Here is a 16,081-nt window from a genome sequence, read left to right on the forward strand (position 1 = left end):
TCAACAGGATAATTAGACCAAATCAAATTCTAGTCTTCTAATGGCTATTAAATGCATCACAAACCCTTTATTGATTCTCTCTAGGGAAAGAAAGAAGTCCTGGCTGAGGCTCCCTGCTGGGCAGGCTGGCCGACCACCAGCACTCGCTCACCCAGTAGACGCACCCCACACAGAGTTGGGGCACGGGCAGCAGGGGAGGGGACGTCAGGGAATCAAGGCCAAGTGGCTCCCGGGCACTGACCTCACTGGACCGAGCTGATGCCTTTTTGGGTTTTTTTGTCTTCTAGGATCCGAACCCCCAAAAGACAAGACTATCATCCTGGAGCAGCTCCGGAAGATCTCCCTACCTCTCTACAGCATCCTCTCCGCCCTCACCATCCTGGGGATGATCATGGCCAGCGCTTTTCTCTTTTTCAACATCAAGAACCGGAACCAGAAGTAAGTCACTCATGCCCTCCTCTTGGACCATGCCTTCTGGAGTAAAAAACCTCACAGACAAGGTATAGAATCATGTGGCAGATTCTCCAGGGGCACAGAAGACCTTGGGGCAGTTTTCTAACACATACCGCTCAGTTGCTGGAGTGTTATTAGATATTTCCCAAGTGTGCGTGTAAGCTCACACGCATGCACACACATGCACACATGGAGGCAGGGCTGCTCACTGCACAGGAGCCCCTGGTCAGGTGGGTTAGGGGGAGGCGGGGTTGAATGAGACAGAAGGATATAGGTCCAGAGGCCTTCTCAGTGTGTTGGCTCTGCTCGTGTAGTTGGTGGTGCCCCGGGAGGAGAAAGCTACAGGACAGCACCCCCCAATGTCTTTGCCCAGCCCCTGCATTTTAGGGAGCGCTGCCAGCGGGGATCACTGAGTCCGGGGCCCAGCACTTCCCACTGGGTACAGCTCATTGCAGTCCAGGAAGCCCTCCCCGGACCACGGAGGAGATCTCGCACTGGAGCTCAGGGACCAGGGCCCTCGTCCACGGCCACACTGGTGGCAGAATCCGTCCCCTTGGTTCCAGGTCTTGATTTCATTTCCGTCACACTTGCCCTTCACTCTCCCAAGGAGAGCAGCTCTCTGTCTGAGTTATTCCGGTCAGTTGTCAGGGGTCAGCTGTCGATGGAACAGGCCACCACCGCAGGTGGTGCTGGTGTTTACCAAGCCCAGTAAATTTTCTGTGATTTCCCCAGCAAATCCCTGATCCCAGCCCCCCGCCTGGTTGAGGGAGAGGCCCAGCAGAGACTTAGAGAGGGGCCTTCATGGTCCCAGGCTCAGTGCCCACCCGGGGGCAGCACGGCTCTGCCATCGTGCCCAGAAGCCTCGCCGCGGGGCCTCCAGGGCTGCCAGCAGCGAGCCCGATTCCAGGACAACAGCTGCTTCCCTTCTCTCTGTAAAGAAGGAAGCACCAAGGTCTAGACTGTCTTTGCTCTTGTTTTTGTGGCAGGGTGTGGGCAGGGGTGCAGTTTGGTAGCTACTGCTTAGGCCAGACCTGTTTCCTAAAGAACAAAAAAGAGTTTTATTCACCTGTTGTTTAATTTTATTTATCACCAATAGCACATGTACTACCACCAAAAAAATGTATATATATTGAAGCAACTTTTGTCTACTCCCTACAAACCTTAAATGATGAGCATTTGGCAAAAGGCCTGGGCACATAGGTCTCAACATTAGATTCCCTTCCTACAAGGTTCAAGAATGCCTGTCATAGCCATGAGTTGCCCCTGTCCTAAGTCTGAATGCCTTTAATTCCTTAACTACTCATCTCAGCCTCCTGGGGAAAATTTTCATTACTCTTTCCAGTATGCTGGCATCTGTGAATTTTTGACTGGCTTTGCAAATTTAAACCCCCCTCACTTCCATCTTCCTAAATGCTACTTATTCATTAAGGCCCCCTCCTCCAGGGAGGCTGCCGAACTCCTGGCCTCTCCTCTCCTCGGCTCCCTGAGGTGATGAGAACGAAAGGGCCTCAGCAGGTCATGATTTGCAAAAGGACCCTCAGGGACCCAGTCTCGTCTCAGCTTCACAGGTGTCCCAGTCCGTGCAATCAGTGCTGTTAGAGGTGAGGAAGCTCAGCCATCAATCACCTTGCCAGCACGTGCCTCTGGCAGCTGCAGGGGCCTTGCGCTGGGCCCATCACTCCCATCTCGAAAGGCCAAGTAAATGGTCCACAATTTACAGCAGGCTTTTTTCTCTCTTTACCACTTTGATATCACATTACACTCTTTGAATGTGGAAGGATTAGTAAAAGTACATAATGCAAAGAAAAATGTTCAGGGAATAACTGACCATAATTACAACCTGCAAAAGAACACCTGAATCATGGGGCACCTGAAAACCCAAGACGTTCCGAGCGGATCGTGTGTGGGGAGCCAGCTGATGGTTTAACCCAGTCCTGGCTTGCTGGGCAGCTGGGGGCCACAGCAGAATTTGTGATGGGAGAGAGAGAGAGAGAGTGGAATTTGGGAGTGTAAAAACTGCCCCCCACAGCAGACAGCGGGGGTGGGGGTTAAGGACCCCATTGTCCACCTCCATCACCTGGTGACTGGGAGAGGTGTGTTACCCACATGCGTGGCCCTGTTTGTGCACAGAACAGCATGAGCTTCGGGCAGGCGACGTGGATGGCCACTCGCCACAATTCCTGAGCAGACCTGAATTCTCACCAGGAGACCTCCCAGACCTGATCTGCTCAGCACCCGGGAGTGTGGTGGGGCCCTCCTCCCTCTCACTGCTGCCAGGTGCTGAATGTGAATGCAGAATTCTCTGGATTTGGCACATCTTCCCAGCCCTGGCCACAGAAACCTGTTGGCTGAACGTTCTTGTGTAAACTAAAAACAAGTGGTTGAAGAAGCTGATGTTACAAGCTGTCCCTAGATAAGTGGCAGGAAAATCAACAGCTGGGAATTGATAGCTGTCCGGGGTCCTTCTGTGTGGGGGAAACAGCCCCCAGTGGGTGGCACAATCTTGGGGAGAGGGGGGGAGTAGTGGAAGAGACCAGGGCTTACCTTTTTCTCTCCCCCTCCAGCCTTCACAACCGTGCACACAATCACAACAGTGGTCAAAGGAGCAGCTGTGTACCAGTCCTGTTAACCCTGTGTCTCCTCCCCCTGCCAGGCTGATTAAGATGTCAAGCCCCTACATGAACAACCTCATCATCCTGGGAGGGATGCTGTCCTACGCATCCATCTTTCTCTTTGGCCTCGATGGGTCCTTTGTCTCTGAGAAGACCTTCGAAACCCTCTGCACAGTAAGTCACTCTGCTCCTTCCAGTGGAACGCAGTCTAAGGTCTTCTTGGTGACCTCAACCATCAGAAACACACGTGCGAACCCAGAAAGGCATGAAAGTACAGGAACAGGCAGAAGACCGTTCGTTCAGCTGTTCACACAATTCAGCAGGGCGGTAGGTTGTTGCTTCCAGAGCAGAATGGACTTATATGCTGCCTGTCAAATTAAGAGTATGGATCTGAGGGCGGGAGGTGGGGACGGCTGGGGCCGGGGGGAGTGGGGGGGGCAGTAATGGAGAGAACTCTACTTGAAGAGCAATTTTTTCAAAAGTTGAAGAATACTTTACCTTCTGTAAGCTAATACGTATTTCACAAGGAAAAAGGGATGGGTTTGACAGGCCGTGCTAGAAGACAGCCCGCTGAGGGATGGCTGGGTAACCTGGGAAAGCAGGGAGAAGAACCACCACCAGGGCCGTTTGAGAAGGAACAGACCTGCCCACTGGCCCCGGGGACCGTCAGGGAATGCAAGGACGGGGGCCTGTGCGGTCACTTCCAGTCCCGTGGAAAAGATCCCAGTCCTTATTCTCTACTTAAGTGGTGTTTCTCAACCATGTGTTCCGATTTCCCCCGCTAAGGAGCCTTTTTAGACTTTCTGTACTAATCATCCCCCGTGAAGATTTAATGCCAAAGACATACGTGCCCTATGCGTGTCTTTATTTCACATGAAAGGATGGTGTTTTTCCACACGCAAGCCCCACTGTTTGGCTCCCTTGAGGACTCTATCACCGCCTCCCCCAATGAAAATGCATGTATTTAAGGAAAGCCCCAAACAGTGTAACTAGTCTATTATACTTTAGAAATATTATTTTGAAAATCGATGACCGTGTTTTAAAGTGTTGCCTGGTTGTTGCTGTCGTTGTAAGGAGTTTGTACGTCAGCAGCTGGAGATGTGTAGCGCTGACTCTCGGTGGAAGGCAGCATCAGCTTGCCTGCTTTTGAAGATGAGGATGACCTGTTGAGATTTATTTCTGGTCTCTGACTACTGTGATCTCTCAGAAACTGGGTTTGCTCTGGCTGCTATAGCTGTTCGTTGGAACAGCATCCCGTGGACCGAAGGGTCGAGGGTTCATTTCCCAGGCCGGACATGTGCCCAGGTTGCAGGTTCAGTCCTTGGTCGGGGCACATACGAGAAGGCAGCTGGTTGATGATTCTCTCTCACATCAGTGTTTCTCTCTCCTCCTTCCCTCACTTTCTCTTTCTCTCCCTCTCGCTCCCTGGCACCCCCTCAAAAGCAATGAGAAAATATTCTTAGGTGAGAATTTTTAAATTTTTTAATTAAAAATAAATTTAAAAAATAACTGGGCCCTGCCCAGTGTGGCTTGGTGGGTTGAGCATCATCCTGCAAAGCGAAGGTCACCAGTGTGAGTCCCAGTCAGGAGACAGACCCGGATTGTGGGTTTGGTCCTTGGTCGGGCATGTACAAGAGGTGACCAATCCACGTTCTCTTTCTCCTTCCCTTATTGTTGAGAGCAATGCAGGCCCCCTTTTTGCAAAGCAGACTCTTTTAGGTTACCTTTCTGCTCTAGAGTGTCAGTGTCGCCCCCTAGAGGATCCCTAATACTCGCTGCAGGTTACCACCCGCCCCGCTGGCCTTTCTGGGCTGCAGCAGTGCGCTGCGCTCTGAGGCAGCAGGTGGAAAGAAGGGAAGCCCCTGGAATCCTATGTCGTACGTGATGATGCCCCTTGTTTTCTGCAGATTCTTAGATGGACTGACTCTTACACGGAGTCAGGAATTGTTAATGTTCCCAGAGACTTCAAGGTGAATTGTTTAGCAGTTGAGATGGAACCTTTCAAACACACTTACTTTGTTCGAAAGTTTCCATTTGAGAAGTGGGGAGGTCGTGTCCCCAATACCCCAGGTGGGTGGTGAGGTCAGGGGGGTACTCAGGCATCCGTCCTCTCTGGGCAGACCAGGGGTTTGAATGGAGGGGGGGGGGCAGTCAAACCCCAAGCATGGCGGGACTCACTCAGTTTTAGCTTCCTGTTCAGAGTTTGTATTCCAAGCCCAGCACTGGTCCCCCTGTTTTATTCTGCCCTTTGGGGATTAAGAAAGAGAATTAGAAGTCACGTCCACCCCACATGCCCAGCATCAGAGTGGCTGGAGTTCAAAGCTGAGCTGTGAATCGGTGGGTCTTTCCTCCAAGAGTGTGACCCCGCGGCATGAGGATAATGACTTCAGTACGTGGAAGTCCTGCTCATTTGAGGGAAGGTGTGAAGCCCATTAAGTCTCCTGCATTTCTGCATCTGCATGATCGCTGTGCCCTGGGGGGCCCTGCACCTTCCCGGGTGCTGTGTGTGTCTGTGGGCAGCTTTCTTGCACTCCGGTGAGGCCCGAGCCAGGGGCTGCTCCTGAGGAAGCTAAGTGAGGAGAACAAGGACTCACTCTCCCCTCTGTGCCCGAGGACACCCTCCCCAAGTGTGAGGAGACCATAGTGAAATTGCTAGTGGGGGCTGGTTAGGGGACTTCTAATCGACACAGTGCTCTGACCCCTTGGTGCACCCCTGAGAGCTGAGGGACCCCCTGAGTCTCCCCACTGAGAACAAGGGCAGCAGGACTCTACCCTGTCCCTGCTGGGGGCCCCAGTGTGCAGCCACCCACTGCCTGCCACCTGGGCACACGCCCGCTGGCCTGAGTTTGGGTGTTTGGTGCAGAGAGACTTGGGGCCCTGCCCTCAGAGGGGCCCTCCCTCCTGGAGAGAAGCTCCTGACTCCCCTCCCTGCTCTCAAGCCCAGGTGCTTTCTGGGGTTTGACCTGAATCCCTCAAACACTGCGTGATGCGGGCTGGAGAGCAAAAAAGGGACGTCCCCCACACCCGGGATTTTTCTTTAATGAAGCCTGACATTCTATTCTGGGAGTTGTGCTCATTTGTGCGAGGGGAAGGCCGTCCTGGGAAGCCTGGCAAGGCGGTATGAATAAACCATAAAGTGCTTCACAACCAGCATTAGCTCCGTACACGAGGGCTCTGGGAGGCTGTGAGGGCCCGGTTCTCCCTGCCCCCGAGGATTCATTTATTTGCAGTCAGGGCTGCTTCAGAGGCTCTGCAGAAGGGAACCCACATTCATGACTGTGGGGAAAAGGCATCCATCGCCAGCGCTGGATTGAATTGGGTCAGCGCAAATGTGCACCGGGGTCACCTTTTAATAATTCCCAGTATTGCCCAGGAAGGAAAACTGAAAGCTCGGGGGTTTAGAGCCCAAACAGTAGGACCCAATGGGTGCAGTCTGGGTTGTGCTCCAGCTGCTATTCGGGGGTCAGCTGCTCTAGTTCACTTGCTGGCTTGGTCTCTCCATTCTCTCCAGACCTAGGAAGCTACCCCAGTAAACTCCTACCAGCAAGGCAAAGGGGTGGAAGCAGGACCACCTGGTTCAGGAGCACAGATCCCAAACAACAGCCGGGTTTCTCTCCCACCTCGTACACTCATCAGCTCTAACTTTGGCAGGTGACTTGGCGTCTCTGAGCCTCGGCGCTGTCATCTGTACAGTGGGCATGATGGATGCAGGGTTGTGGTGTGCGTTAAATGAGATGATTCACACAAGCTGCCTAGAACACAGGGCAGCCTCTGGGAGTGGGGAGTGGGAGAGAAAAGGGGTAGGCATCTCTCCCCTCATCACTGTACAACTTCCAGGGTCTCACCCTGTATCCTGTAGGAAATCTTACAGGACAAAAGACACAGTAGACCCTAAAGCTAGCTTCCAGTGTGGACTATGAGTCACGATTCAGTCGGCTCAGTGTAGAAACTAAACAGGAAGATAAACCGTGAGCATCACCTCAGGAAGAAACCTATGGCAATCACAAGTTGATGTCTCTCTAGGGCCTGTGCCTCGGCTTGGAAGGGCCGTTATAACTCAGACGGGGTGGTGGGTGTTCTGTGAGCGCACACACCCAGCTACCGCTGGGGAAGCAGCTACTCTCAGTTCCCTCCCCCGCTCCGTCTGACCCTTTCCGGAATCTTCTCAGCCTGGTTTCAGCAAGTCTTGCAAATAGCTCCAGATACACCGTGCTGTCTCCCTGGACACTGTGTGGGTAGTGGAATCACCATAGCAACGTGGCCCCTGTGGGCACGGAGCTGCCTGTGAGGACAGTGCTGGGTGTGGGCCAGCACCCAGGCGCCAGCGGGTGGGAAGGCCCTGTCGCAGCTCACACACTGACCTGGCTCAGGAGTCCCAGCCCCTGGCAGCCTGGAGAGGGAGCAAGGAGGGGGGAGAGGAGGAAGAGCACCCACCCTCCTTGTAGAGACTTTGGCAGGAGCCCCAGCAGGAGTGTGGAGGGAGGGGAGGGGCTCTGCAGAGACAAGAAGACTCAGGTGGGTCTTCGATTCCAGCCAGGGAAGATCTCAGCAGCTCCAGGCACCCTCAGAACATTCCCGGTCGTGGAGCGCGTGACTGCCCTGAGCCTGAGCCCTCGAGAAACTCAGTCCTGTCCCTGTGGTTTTCCAAGGCCAGGCGCTGCCGGGTGCAGCCTTTCCTTCGAATCCCCACAACCGCCCGGCCGGACCGGGCTCACCGCCCCCACTTTACAGAAGAGAAAACCGGAGCTCGGTCTCCCACGGCCAAGTGGCAGCACTGAAGTTGGGGCTCCCAAGACATCTGAGGGACTCCAAAGACATCTGAGACGTTTCGTTCATCTTTTTTTCCTCAAGAAATATTTTTATTCTTTTTAAAGCTGGTGTATACCAGAAGAAACAGATCAACTAAATTCTGAGGGTTGTGGTCAGCTCAGATCCCTTGTCCATTCAGATTTTCAAAAATTGAGGTACAATCCACATACCATAAACATTCACCCCCTTAAGGTACGCAGTTCGGAGGCTGTAGTGTCTCCCTAACTGATTTTTTTGATGTATCCCCGGAGCACATCAGTGGCTCACACGTGGGAGAGGTTCAGACTGCTCATGTCCAAGCCCCCACTGCACTGCTTCCCGGCTGTGTGTTTAAGTTGCTTAACATCTCTGAACCTTAGTTTACTCCCCTCTAACGTGGGGGTAATAACAGGGTTGTGAGGGTTCAATGAGGGAGCATGTGTAAAGCACTTAGTGTCTGCCACATAATAAGATTCAGTCAATGTTGGCCATTTCACAGGAAGGAAAGAAGGGAGGAAAGGAAAGGAGAGGAGAGGAGAGGACTATGGCTGGGCAATTCAGTTCACCTCTGGACACCGCTGAGAGGCGCTGACGAAGCAGAGTGAGGTTGGGGTGAAGAAGAGGCTGGCCAGTGGGGTTGGTGCTGTTCCGTTGGGTGTAGGCAAATCCATGGAGACTTGTGGCCTTATGTGGCCTTGCTCTGCTAGAACGGTCAGGGGCAGACTCAGAATCTGCCTGAGTCACAGCCCAGCCTCTACCTCTGCTGTCTCAAGTGCCCAAAAGGCCTCTGGACCAGCCGTGAGGGAGGCAGGGATGACCCAGGGGTGGTCTCTGAGGACACGCAGACATGAGTCGTCAGCCACTGGAGTCTGACGTGAGAGCCGGGAGAAGCCAGTTCCGCCCAGGGCTGCTCTGGCATCAGCTCAGAGGGGCACGCGTGGCTCAGCCTCTGCTCTCCCAGCTGCCTCCCCTGGCTGACGAGCCAGCCTCCTCTATTTACTTTTTGTCTTTTTGTTGAAGTAAAGATATGCATACTTAAGTATATAGCTCAATGAGTTTTCACAGAGTAAACTCAGCTGTGAATCCAGCATCGAGATCAAGAAGCAGACCATTAGTAGGTGCCGTAAGTCCTTCCTACCCCTTCCAGCCGCCGTCTGCACCCTCCCAAAGGGTCACCACTTCGACTTCTACCTGCACAGACAGTGCTGCGCAGCATGCACACGCATCACCTGGGCACTTGGTGAGGGCAGATTCTGGCTCCCACGGGCCTGAGATGCTGCATCGGTAACAAGCTCCCAGCTGACACCGAGGCTGCGTCCATGGACCACAGAGTAGCAAGGTCGAGACTAGAACCCACAGTTTATTCTTGTGTTTGTCTCTCAGAGACTGTCGTTTAAGAGCGTGGAAGTACTACAGCCTTGTCCCATGAGCATGAATGGGGGGCAGTGGAGGGGGCGTGCAGGGCAGCCCCTCCCAAGAGGTGGGGTTGCGTGCTGGGTCCTGACGCAGCCCATCACCTGCTCGCTGGAGTGTAAGGATGGGCTCAGGGTGGGCAGCTGCTGGAAGTGGGGGGCCGTGGGGGCCCCGGCAGTGGGCTGGGGAGCATGACACCCTCTTCCAGCCCCCCTGGAGACAACTGGAGAGTCAGAGGGTTTTCTGACTCTGACCCAAGGGTAACGGCTCCCTGGGAACTCCCAGCTGGTCTCCCAGTAAGTTCAAGTCTAGTAGGAATTACTGACACTTTCAGTTGAAAGGCCATAAATCTCTGTGATTTTTTTTTGCTGAAGGATTTTTTTTTGAAGCACTTGAAAGATAACCTAATATAATCATGTGGTTTGGGGGCTGTTTTACATTGTGATGCCGGGTTTCTGTGGCTGGGCATGAGGAAGTGCTTTGTGATGTCAGAAGGTGATTGAGGGCCAGGCCAGGGGGTGCCTGCATGGTTTGGTGGGGGCCTGGCCTGGCAAGTGAGACCAGCTGAGGGGGTGGCCTCAGGGTCCGGCACTGAGTCGGCTGCAGCTCCCTTCCCGACTGCAGTAGCCTTCCCACCCCCATCCCCTCTGTCCCCAGCCACCGAAGCCCTTCCATTGTGAAGGGCTCTCTGGTCCTGGACTCTCCAGCCCGTGGGCAGAAGATGTCCCCCTTTCCCACACACCTTCAGGTGGGCCACTCCTGGCTCTCGTTTATAATTTATTCATTTATGTAATAACGTTTCCAAGGCACCACTCTACGCCAGGACCTGCAGACGCAGAGCTGGACACACAGACCGCGGCCCGCAGAAAGCTGGCCGTGCGGACAGAAAGGTGTAGGTAAACAACTCTCATTCAGCATCGTATGCCCTGATAGGGGAGGGAGTGAGCAAAGACTTAGTGTAGGGGACCCTCAGTACCAGCTGCAGTTGTTTCTGGAAGTCCTAAAAGATGCCTCTTACCTGCCCAGAAATTTCACACCAACCGCGGTCACCATGGTACGCTCGCCCTCCCCTTCCTCCTTCGCCCTCTCACCTACTCGTCCACAAGGTGGTCCACAGAGCTGCCTAGAGACGCACATCAGCCCCTCCCAGCACACCCCCACGCCTGCTGCCACCGCCCACGCTGAGAACGTCACCCTTGCCGAAAACCGCCCATTCTCCAGTGGCCAGGGCACCCATGGGGTCATCGGGGGAAGGAGAGGCCCCTTCTTTCCCTCTGCACTGTTCAGTCACCTGAGCCAAGGACACTGAGGGCAGTGGCCCACTCTGTGGCCTACACAAGAGGGTTGGCCTCCAGGGTGCCGGGAGCTAAATTTCAGCCTGTGGCCAGGCAAGCTCTCTGGCAGGGAGGCTGATGGGAGGGCTTCTGCCAAAAAGGCTCCCATGTGAATACCTCTCAGCAATGCCTCCTTCCCAAAGGGAGACCTTTCTGATGGGCCCAAGGGCCTCAAGGTTCCCCCACTGGCCCTGATGGGGGTCCCAGAGTACTCCCTTTTTATGCCCAGACTCTCCCATGGCTCTCTGAATGGATTCCCCAGGAAGGCTTTGCCTACAGGCCTTTTCTGTGCAGATCTCACTTAAAGGACCCTGGGCAAGACAAGGTCTCTAGAGCTGTTGATGGAGGGTGTTCTTCTGAGATTTACTGCCTTGGCACACACCAATCTCTCCACCCCCCCCCTGCCCAGGAAGACAGGGCAGGCCCTAGGCACTGCAGGCTGAAGCCAGGCCTTTCAGCTCCAGGCCGACCTCGTACATAATGCAGATCTGCAGCTTTGCTTCTGGACAATCTGGGTCTTCCTTCCTTGCCCCCTCGCTAGTGATTGCCTGGGGTGAGCAGTCAGAACCAAACAGAAGGCCCTTTTCAGAACCTTGGACAGCAGGAAAGCCGCTTCTTCCACCGAGCTCCCTGCCAGCTACCAGGGCCTCATCCCCCTTCTGCCTGACTTCCTGGCCTGGGGCCCACGTGCCTCTGCGGTGACGGGGGAGGGGGGGCCTGGAGCATCCCCAGTCTTCTGTCAGAACAGACCTGCCGGAGACGCTGTGTGTCCATTTTCCTGCTGATCCCCAAAAGAGCAATGAAAACCCTTCTCTCTGCCAGGCAGCCCTTCCGAAAATCAATTGAACAAGCAGCTGAGCACAATTGTTCCGGGCATAGATTTTCCCTTCCATTTGGAGACTTGCTCTAATTGTTTTTTTTTCCCCTTTTTCATAGTTGAGACTGTGATGGGCATTGCCTGCCTCTGGTTCCCCCTCCCCCTCCCGTGTATATGTGTTCAGGGCAATGTGCAGAGGGGCCCAAGTGTTTTATGGCCGGGGAGAGGAAAGGAGAGATGTTAACAGCGGAAGAGTAAATATGTTCTAGACTTTGGGAGAAAAAAAAAGAAGTAGCTGTTGGTCTTGTGTTGATGAATCAGAAGAGACTTGTAGCAGTAACAACATATTGGAAACAGAATCATTAGAGCCCCTTAGAATCTTCTCGTTTATCTGGCATCAGAGCACCACACAGAAGGGGGACACCTGGGACTCCATCAGACAAACCTCCCTCGGTGCAGGGAACGCCCAACACCACCCTGATGGGGGCCCGCCAGGCTCTAAGAGGTGGAGTGGCAGGGAGCCCAGTACCCCACGGATGGCCTATTTCTTTCGGGTGGAAGGACCCACTCAGGCCAGGAACTTGGCCTCTTTTGCCATCGGATGCTCCAGTTCCCTCTGCGGTCGTTCTGCTGTGTGCTTGCTCAGTGCCACTTGCCCATTTCTGGTGACAAAGAGCTCGTTACCTCTTCATCTGGGCCACGCAGCCCGCCGATCACCCCTCAGTGCTGGCTCCCCACATCTAAAGTGGGCAAAGCAGGCTCTGCCGCCCAGCAGCGCCCTCTGCTGGGAGAGGCAGACAGGTGGTCATGGAGACGGCATCTCAGCGTGACCAGCACAGCAGAAACGTGTGTGAGCGCGGCCGTCCTGACGGGGAGGCAGCCACGATGTCCCTACAAGGTCTGGGAGGGCTTCTCAGAGGAGGTGGCCCGTGATTTAGACTTTGGAGGACAAATGAGAATTGCGAAGGAGATGAAAAGAGAAGTGGCATTCTGAGTGGGGGGAAGAGCCAGTGGCGGGCCTGGTGGTGTGAGCCCGTGTGGTGTGTGCAGAACATTTAAGCAGCGTGCGGTTGCTTTGGGGCGAGTGCCCTGTGGGGAGTGGCAGGAGAGGTGTCAGGGTGGTAGGGCTGCACCCGGCTGAGAATCTGGAATTTAACCTGAAGGGTTTACTCCTGGGGAGACTTGCTTAGATTTGCACTGGAGAACAGCCTCTTCCCCCCTCCCTCCCTCTGTCTCTCTCTCTCTGCCCCTCCCCTCTCAGATGAGCAGGAGGTGAGGGCAGAGGCGGGGGAGACCACCCGCTGGAGGCCCCAGCCGGTGTCCAGTGAGCGGTGATAAGGAACATGTGACCGGAAGTCAGACCTCGATTAAGAGCCTCAGCACTTCACACACCTGCTTTCATCCAACCCTTGCAACCCTCTCTGGAGTCCGAGGCCATTACTGTTATCCCCACTTCACAGATGAGGAAATCGAGACTCCAAGAGGTTACAAGACCTGCCCAGACTCATGTAAATAGCAAGTGGCAAAACTGGGACTTGAACCCATGTCAGTCTGACTCCAAAGCCCTGCTCATGACTAATGAGGTTGGTGCCATGAGAACAGAGGAGGGGCTCCTAACAAGACACACGGGAGTAAGATGGCAGAGCCCCGGCAGAAGGCAGAGCCCGCCAGGTGGTTCACAGAAAGAGGTGGGGTGGGGTTGAGGAGGCAAACCCAGGTGTGGAGGTCCCCCAGAGCTCAGGCACTGCAGGGAGGGCCACCACTCCTGGGCCCGAAAGGGTGAAGAGGAGGGTGTCTTCCTGAGCCCAGAGAGGACTGAAGCCCTGTGAGGGGCCAGCTGTGGCCAGAGAAGCAGCACAGATGCAGCAGCAGCTGGGAGCATATGCCCTCCAATGTCCTGATGGGCCTTTCAGATCCAGCCAGAGGGCAAGGGACCCCAGGGGGGCTGGCCTGGGGCCCCACCTCTGAGCACAGAGAAGGGCAGAGGAAAGACTGGAGGTGGGCGAGACAGGAGGAGGAGAGGGACTTGGGGATTGACTAGGACAGTGAGAGTGGGGGAGGACTCCCAGGGGACTTCCAGCCCCCGACTTGGGTGACAGGTGGATAAAGGCGCCCCTCCCTGGGTCGGGAAGAAATGGAGCCGCTCAGGGGAAGCCGATGGGCTCCGCTTTTGCTGTGGAGTATGCAGGTTTTATGGGACAACTAAGTGTCACCTGCATCTCCAGGGACAGTGGCATAGGCAGGTCTGGAGCTCAGAAGAGAGACAGGAGCTGGGAGAGAGATAAGGGAACTGTCAGCACAAGAAAGTGGCGGAAGCCTGGAAGTGAGGGGCGATGGCCCAGGGAGAGCCCTTCAATCTGCAGGACCGAGCCCTGGGGTCCATTTCCTTCTTAAAGAGGTGGTGGAGAAAAAAACATGTTAGCCTTCTGCAGGGCCTCCCCCAGGGCTGACCCTGTGCAGAGCCAGCCCCGGGGGGGGGGGGGCGGCATCTCCACAGGGTCCTGCTCCTGTGCTGAGTCCCCCTCCAGTGTGGCTTCTCCATTGCCTGAGGAGCTGTTTCCAAATGGGACATGAACCCATGGGGATCATCTTGGGGAAGAATATATTACAGCTTTTATTTACTTTCTATGTAGAAAAAAAAGAAAGCAATTAAGCTTTACTAATATTTACTGCTTGGGCTGATTGCTCACGGGGGTGTCTGGTGGTCTTATCCAGGAGTTTTCCTGAAAATGGAGCGGTTGGTCGATCCTTTACACCAGAAAGTGGTAGGGCATTGTGATGAGGGTCCCCACAGCAGCCCCCAGTCCGGTCATTCACTGGGAGAGTTCAGCATGCCGTTGTGCTCACAGCAGTGATTTACTGCATCGAAAGAACGGAAAGAAAAATCAGCAAAGAGAAAAGGTTCCAGGGGCAAAGATGGGAAAACCAGACGCAAGCTTGCAAGAACCTCCCTCAGCAGAGTCACACGGGGCACACTTAACTCCCCAGCAAAGAACTGGGACAACACGTGTGGTGTGCTGGGGACGCCTACTGGACACTCAGTGCCCTTTAGGGTCACTGTTGGGGGTGGGTCACCTAGGCTCCCTCTGCCAGACACTTACCAAATGCCAGGCCCCCTGCAGAAAGCAGGCATGTGGCATAAACCGTGTTGCTTGCACAGACGGCTCAGGTGCAGAGTCACTCTTACCACTGAGGGGATGGTGGGAGCACTCCCTGAATCCGGGTCTGCAGACGGCAGCTTCGGGCTGGCCTTGCCAGCAGGCCTTCCCAGGGACACCGTCTGCCGAGCCAGTGACTCCGGTCAGCCCAGGAGATCCTCGGCTCTTCTCGGCTTCCAGTGTATGGCAGGATATTGCCATTTCCAGATGCCAGGTTAAATTTATATAATTGAGTTTTCACTAACTTAACTCATTTATATTACCCGGTCTTAATGAATTTAGCCCTCACAAAATAGACAAGTGGCCTGGAAATGATTACTTAAAAAAAAAAAGTCAAAGCAAATATAATAATGCCGAGCACATTGAAGCGACACTTCTACATGAAATAGATCTTTGTCAGCCATGTGATGAGGTGAAAATAACAGTATTCATCTTTCTCAGTCCTTCTACAGTTTCCACCTTCTGTGTACGTTTGCGTTGCAAACTTTTTCTGGTAGGAGAACATCATCAAAAATGCGTGAAAGCCATCGGTCTAACAGTCGTGGCCCCTACTGGCTTTGAAAGGGTGTCAAAACCACCCCGGGGCGTGTTCTCGGGCCGCCCCCCACCCAGTGCGCCCTGCCCTGTGACAGCTGACTCCTGGGTGAGGATGAACCTCATCTGGGCTCAGGAGACCCCCTTTGCAGAGGTGGGAGCACGAGGTGGGGGAGAGGGGCCTGGACGGGGACCAGGTGTGGAGGTCTGGGCTCCGCGGTCCAGGCTCCGCCCCGGCTGGAGCTAATGGCCTGGTGGAGAGAAATACTCACATTGTCAGTGCTGAGTCTTGGCTTCTTTATCGGCAAAGTACTTTTCTCACCCAACTGCTGGCTCTGAAAACATCACCCCAGTTTTTGTTGTTTCCTCTCTTTGTTTTTGTCAAATGTGCTTAGTCTCTGGTCTAATAATACAGTCAGTCTCCCGACACACTGTGGTTCAGACTTGGGATTTTTCAACTCTACGATGCTACAAAAGTGATCCACGTTCAATAGAGACCTACTTCAAATTTTGAAATTCGATCTTTTCCTGGGCTGGCGCTATGTGGTTCGATGCTCTCTGGTGATGCTGGGCAGCAGCAGTGAGGTGGTTTTGCCCAGTGGTAGGCTAACGTGAGTGTCCTCAGTACGTTTAACAGAGGTTAAGCTAAACCATAGGTTGGGTGTTTTAAATATATTTTTGGCTTATGATATTTTTAACTTACTATGGGTTTATCAGGACATAACCCCATTGCATAAGTGGAAGAGCATCTGTACTTATGAATGAGCCTAAGAAGGAATGAACAAACGCATGAATGAGTTGCAACTGACAGCCTGAGAATGTACAATCTGGCCATTGAATGAGCTCACGTCTAAATGTGCAATGATTGATTGCTCCTTCCCCTCTGTGTGCTGTTTCTTTTTCTTGCGTACGCACATTGTAATATGGCTAATAATGTAGCCTCCTGTGCCTTCCTAAGAGACTGAGATTCAT

The 16,081-nt window shown here is 53.9% G+C and overlaps 1 protein-coding gene across 1 annotated transcript in view; it reads left to right on the forward strand.

Annotated features, from left to right (window-relative positions):
- GABBR2 (gamma-aminobutyric acid type B receptor subunit 2) overlaps positions 1–16,081 on the forward strand; it is a 329,685-nt gene that overhangs the window by 253,632 nt on the left and 59,972 nt on the right. The window contains exons 10-11 of the mRNA XM_053656129.1: positions 288–438; positions 3,107–3,239. Of these exons, the coding sequence (XP_053512104.1) occupies positions 288–438; positions 3,107–3,239 (284 nt within the window). The remainder of the gene's footprint in view (positions 1–287; positions 439–3,106; positions 3,240–16,081) is intronic.

The sequence above is a fragment of the Artibeus jamaicensis genome, unplaced genomic scaffold (assembly GCF_021234435.1).
Source record: "Artibeus jamaicensis isolate MK-2021 breed Jamaican fruit bat unplaced genomic scaffold, CSHL_Jam_final scaffold_1964, whole genome shotgun sequence".
NCBI lineage: Eukaryota > Metazoa > Chordata > Mammalia > Chiroptera > Phyllostomidae > Artibeus > Artibeus jamaicensis.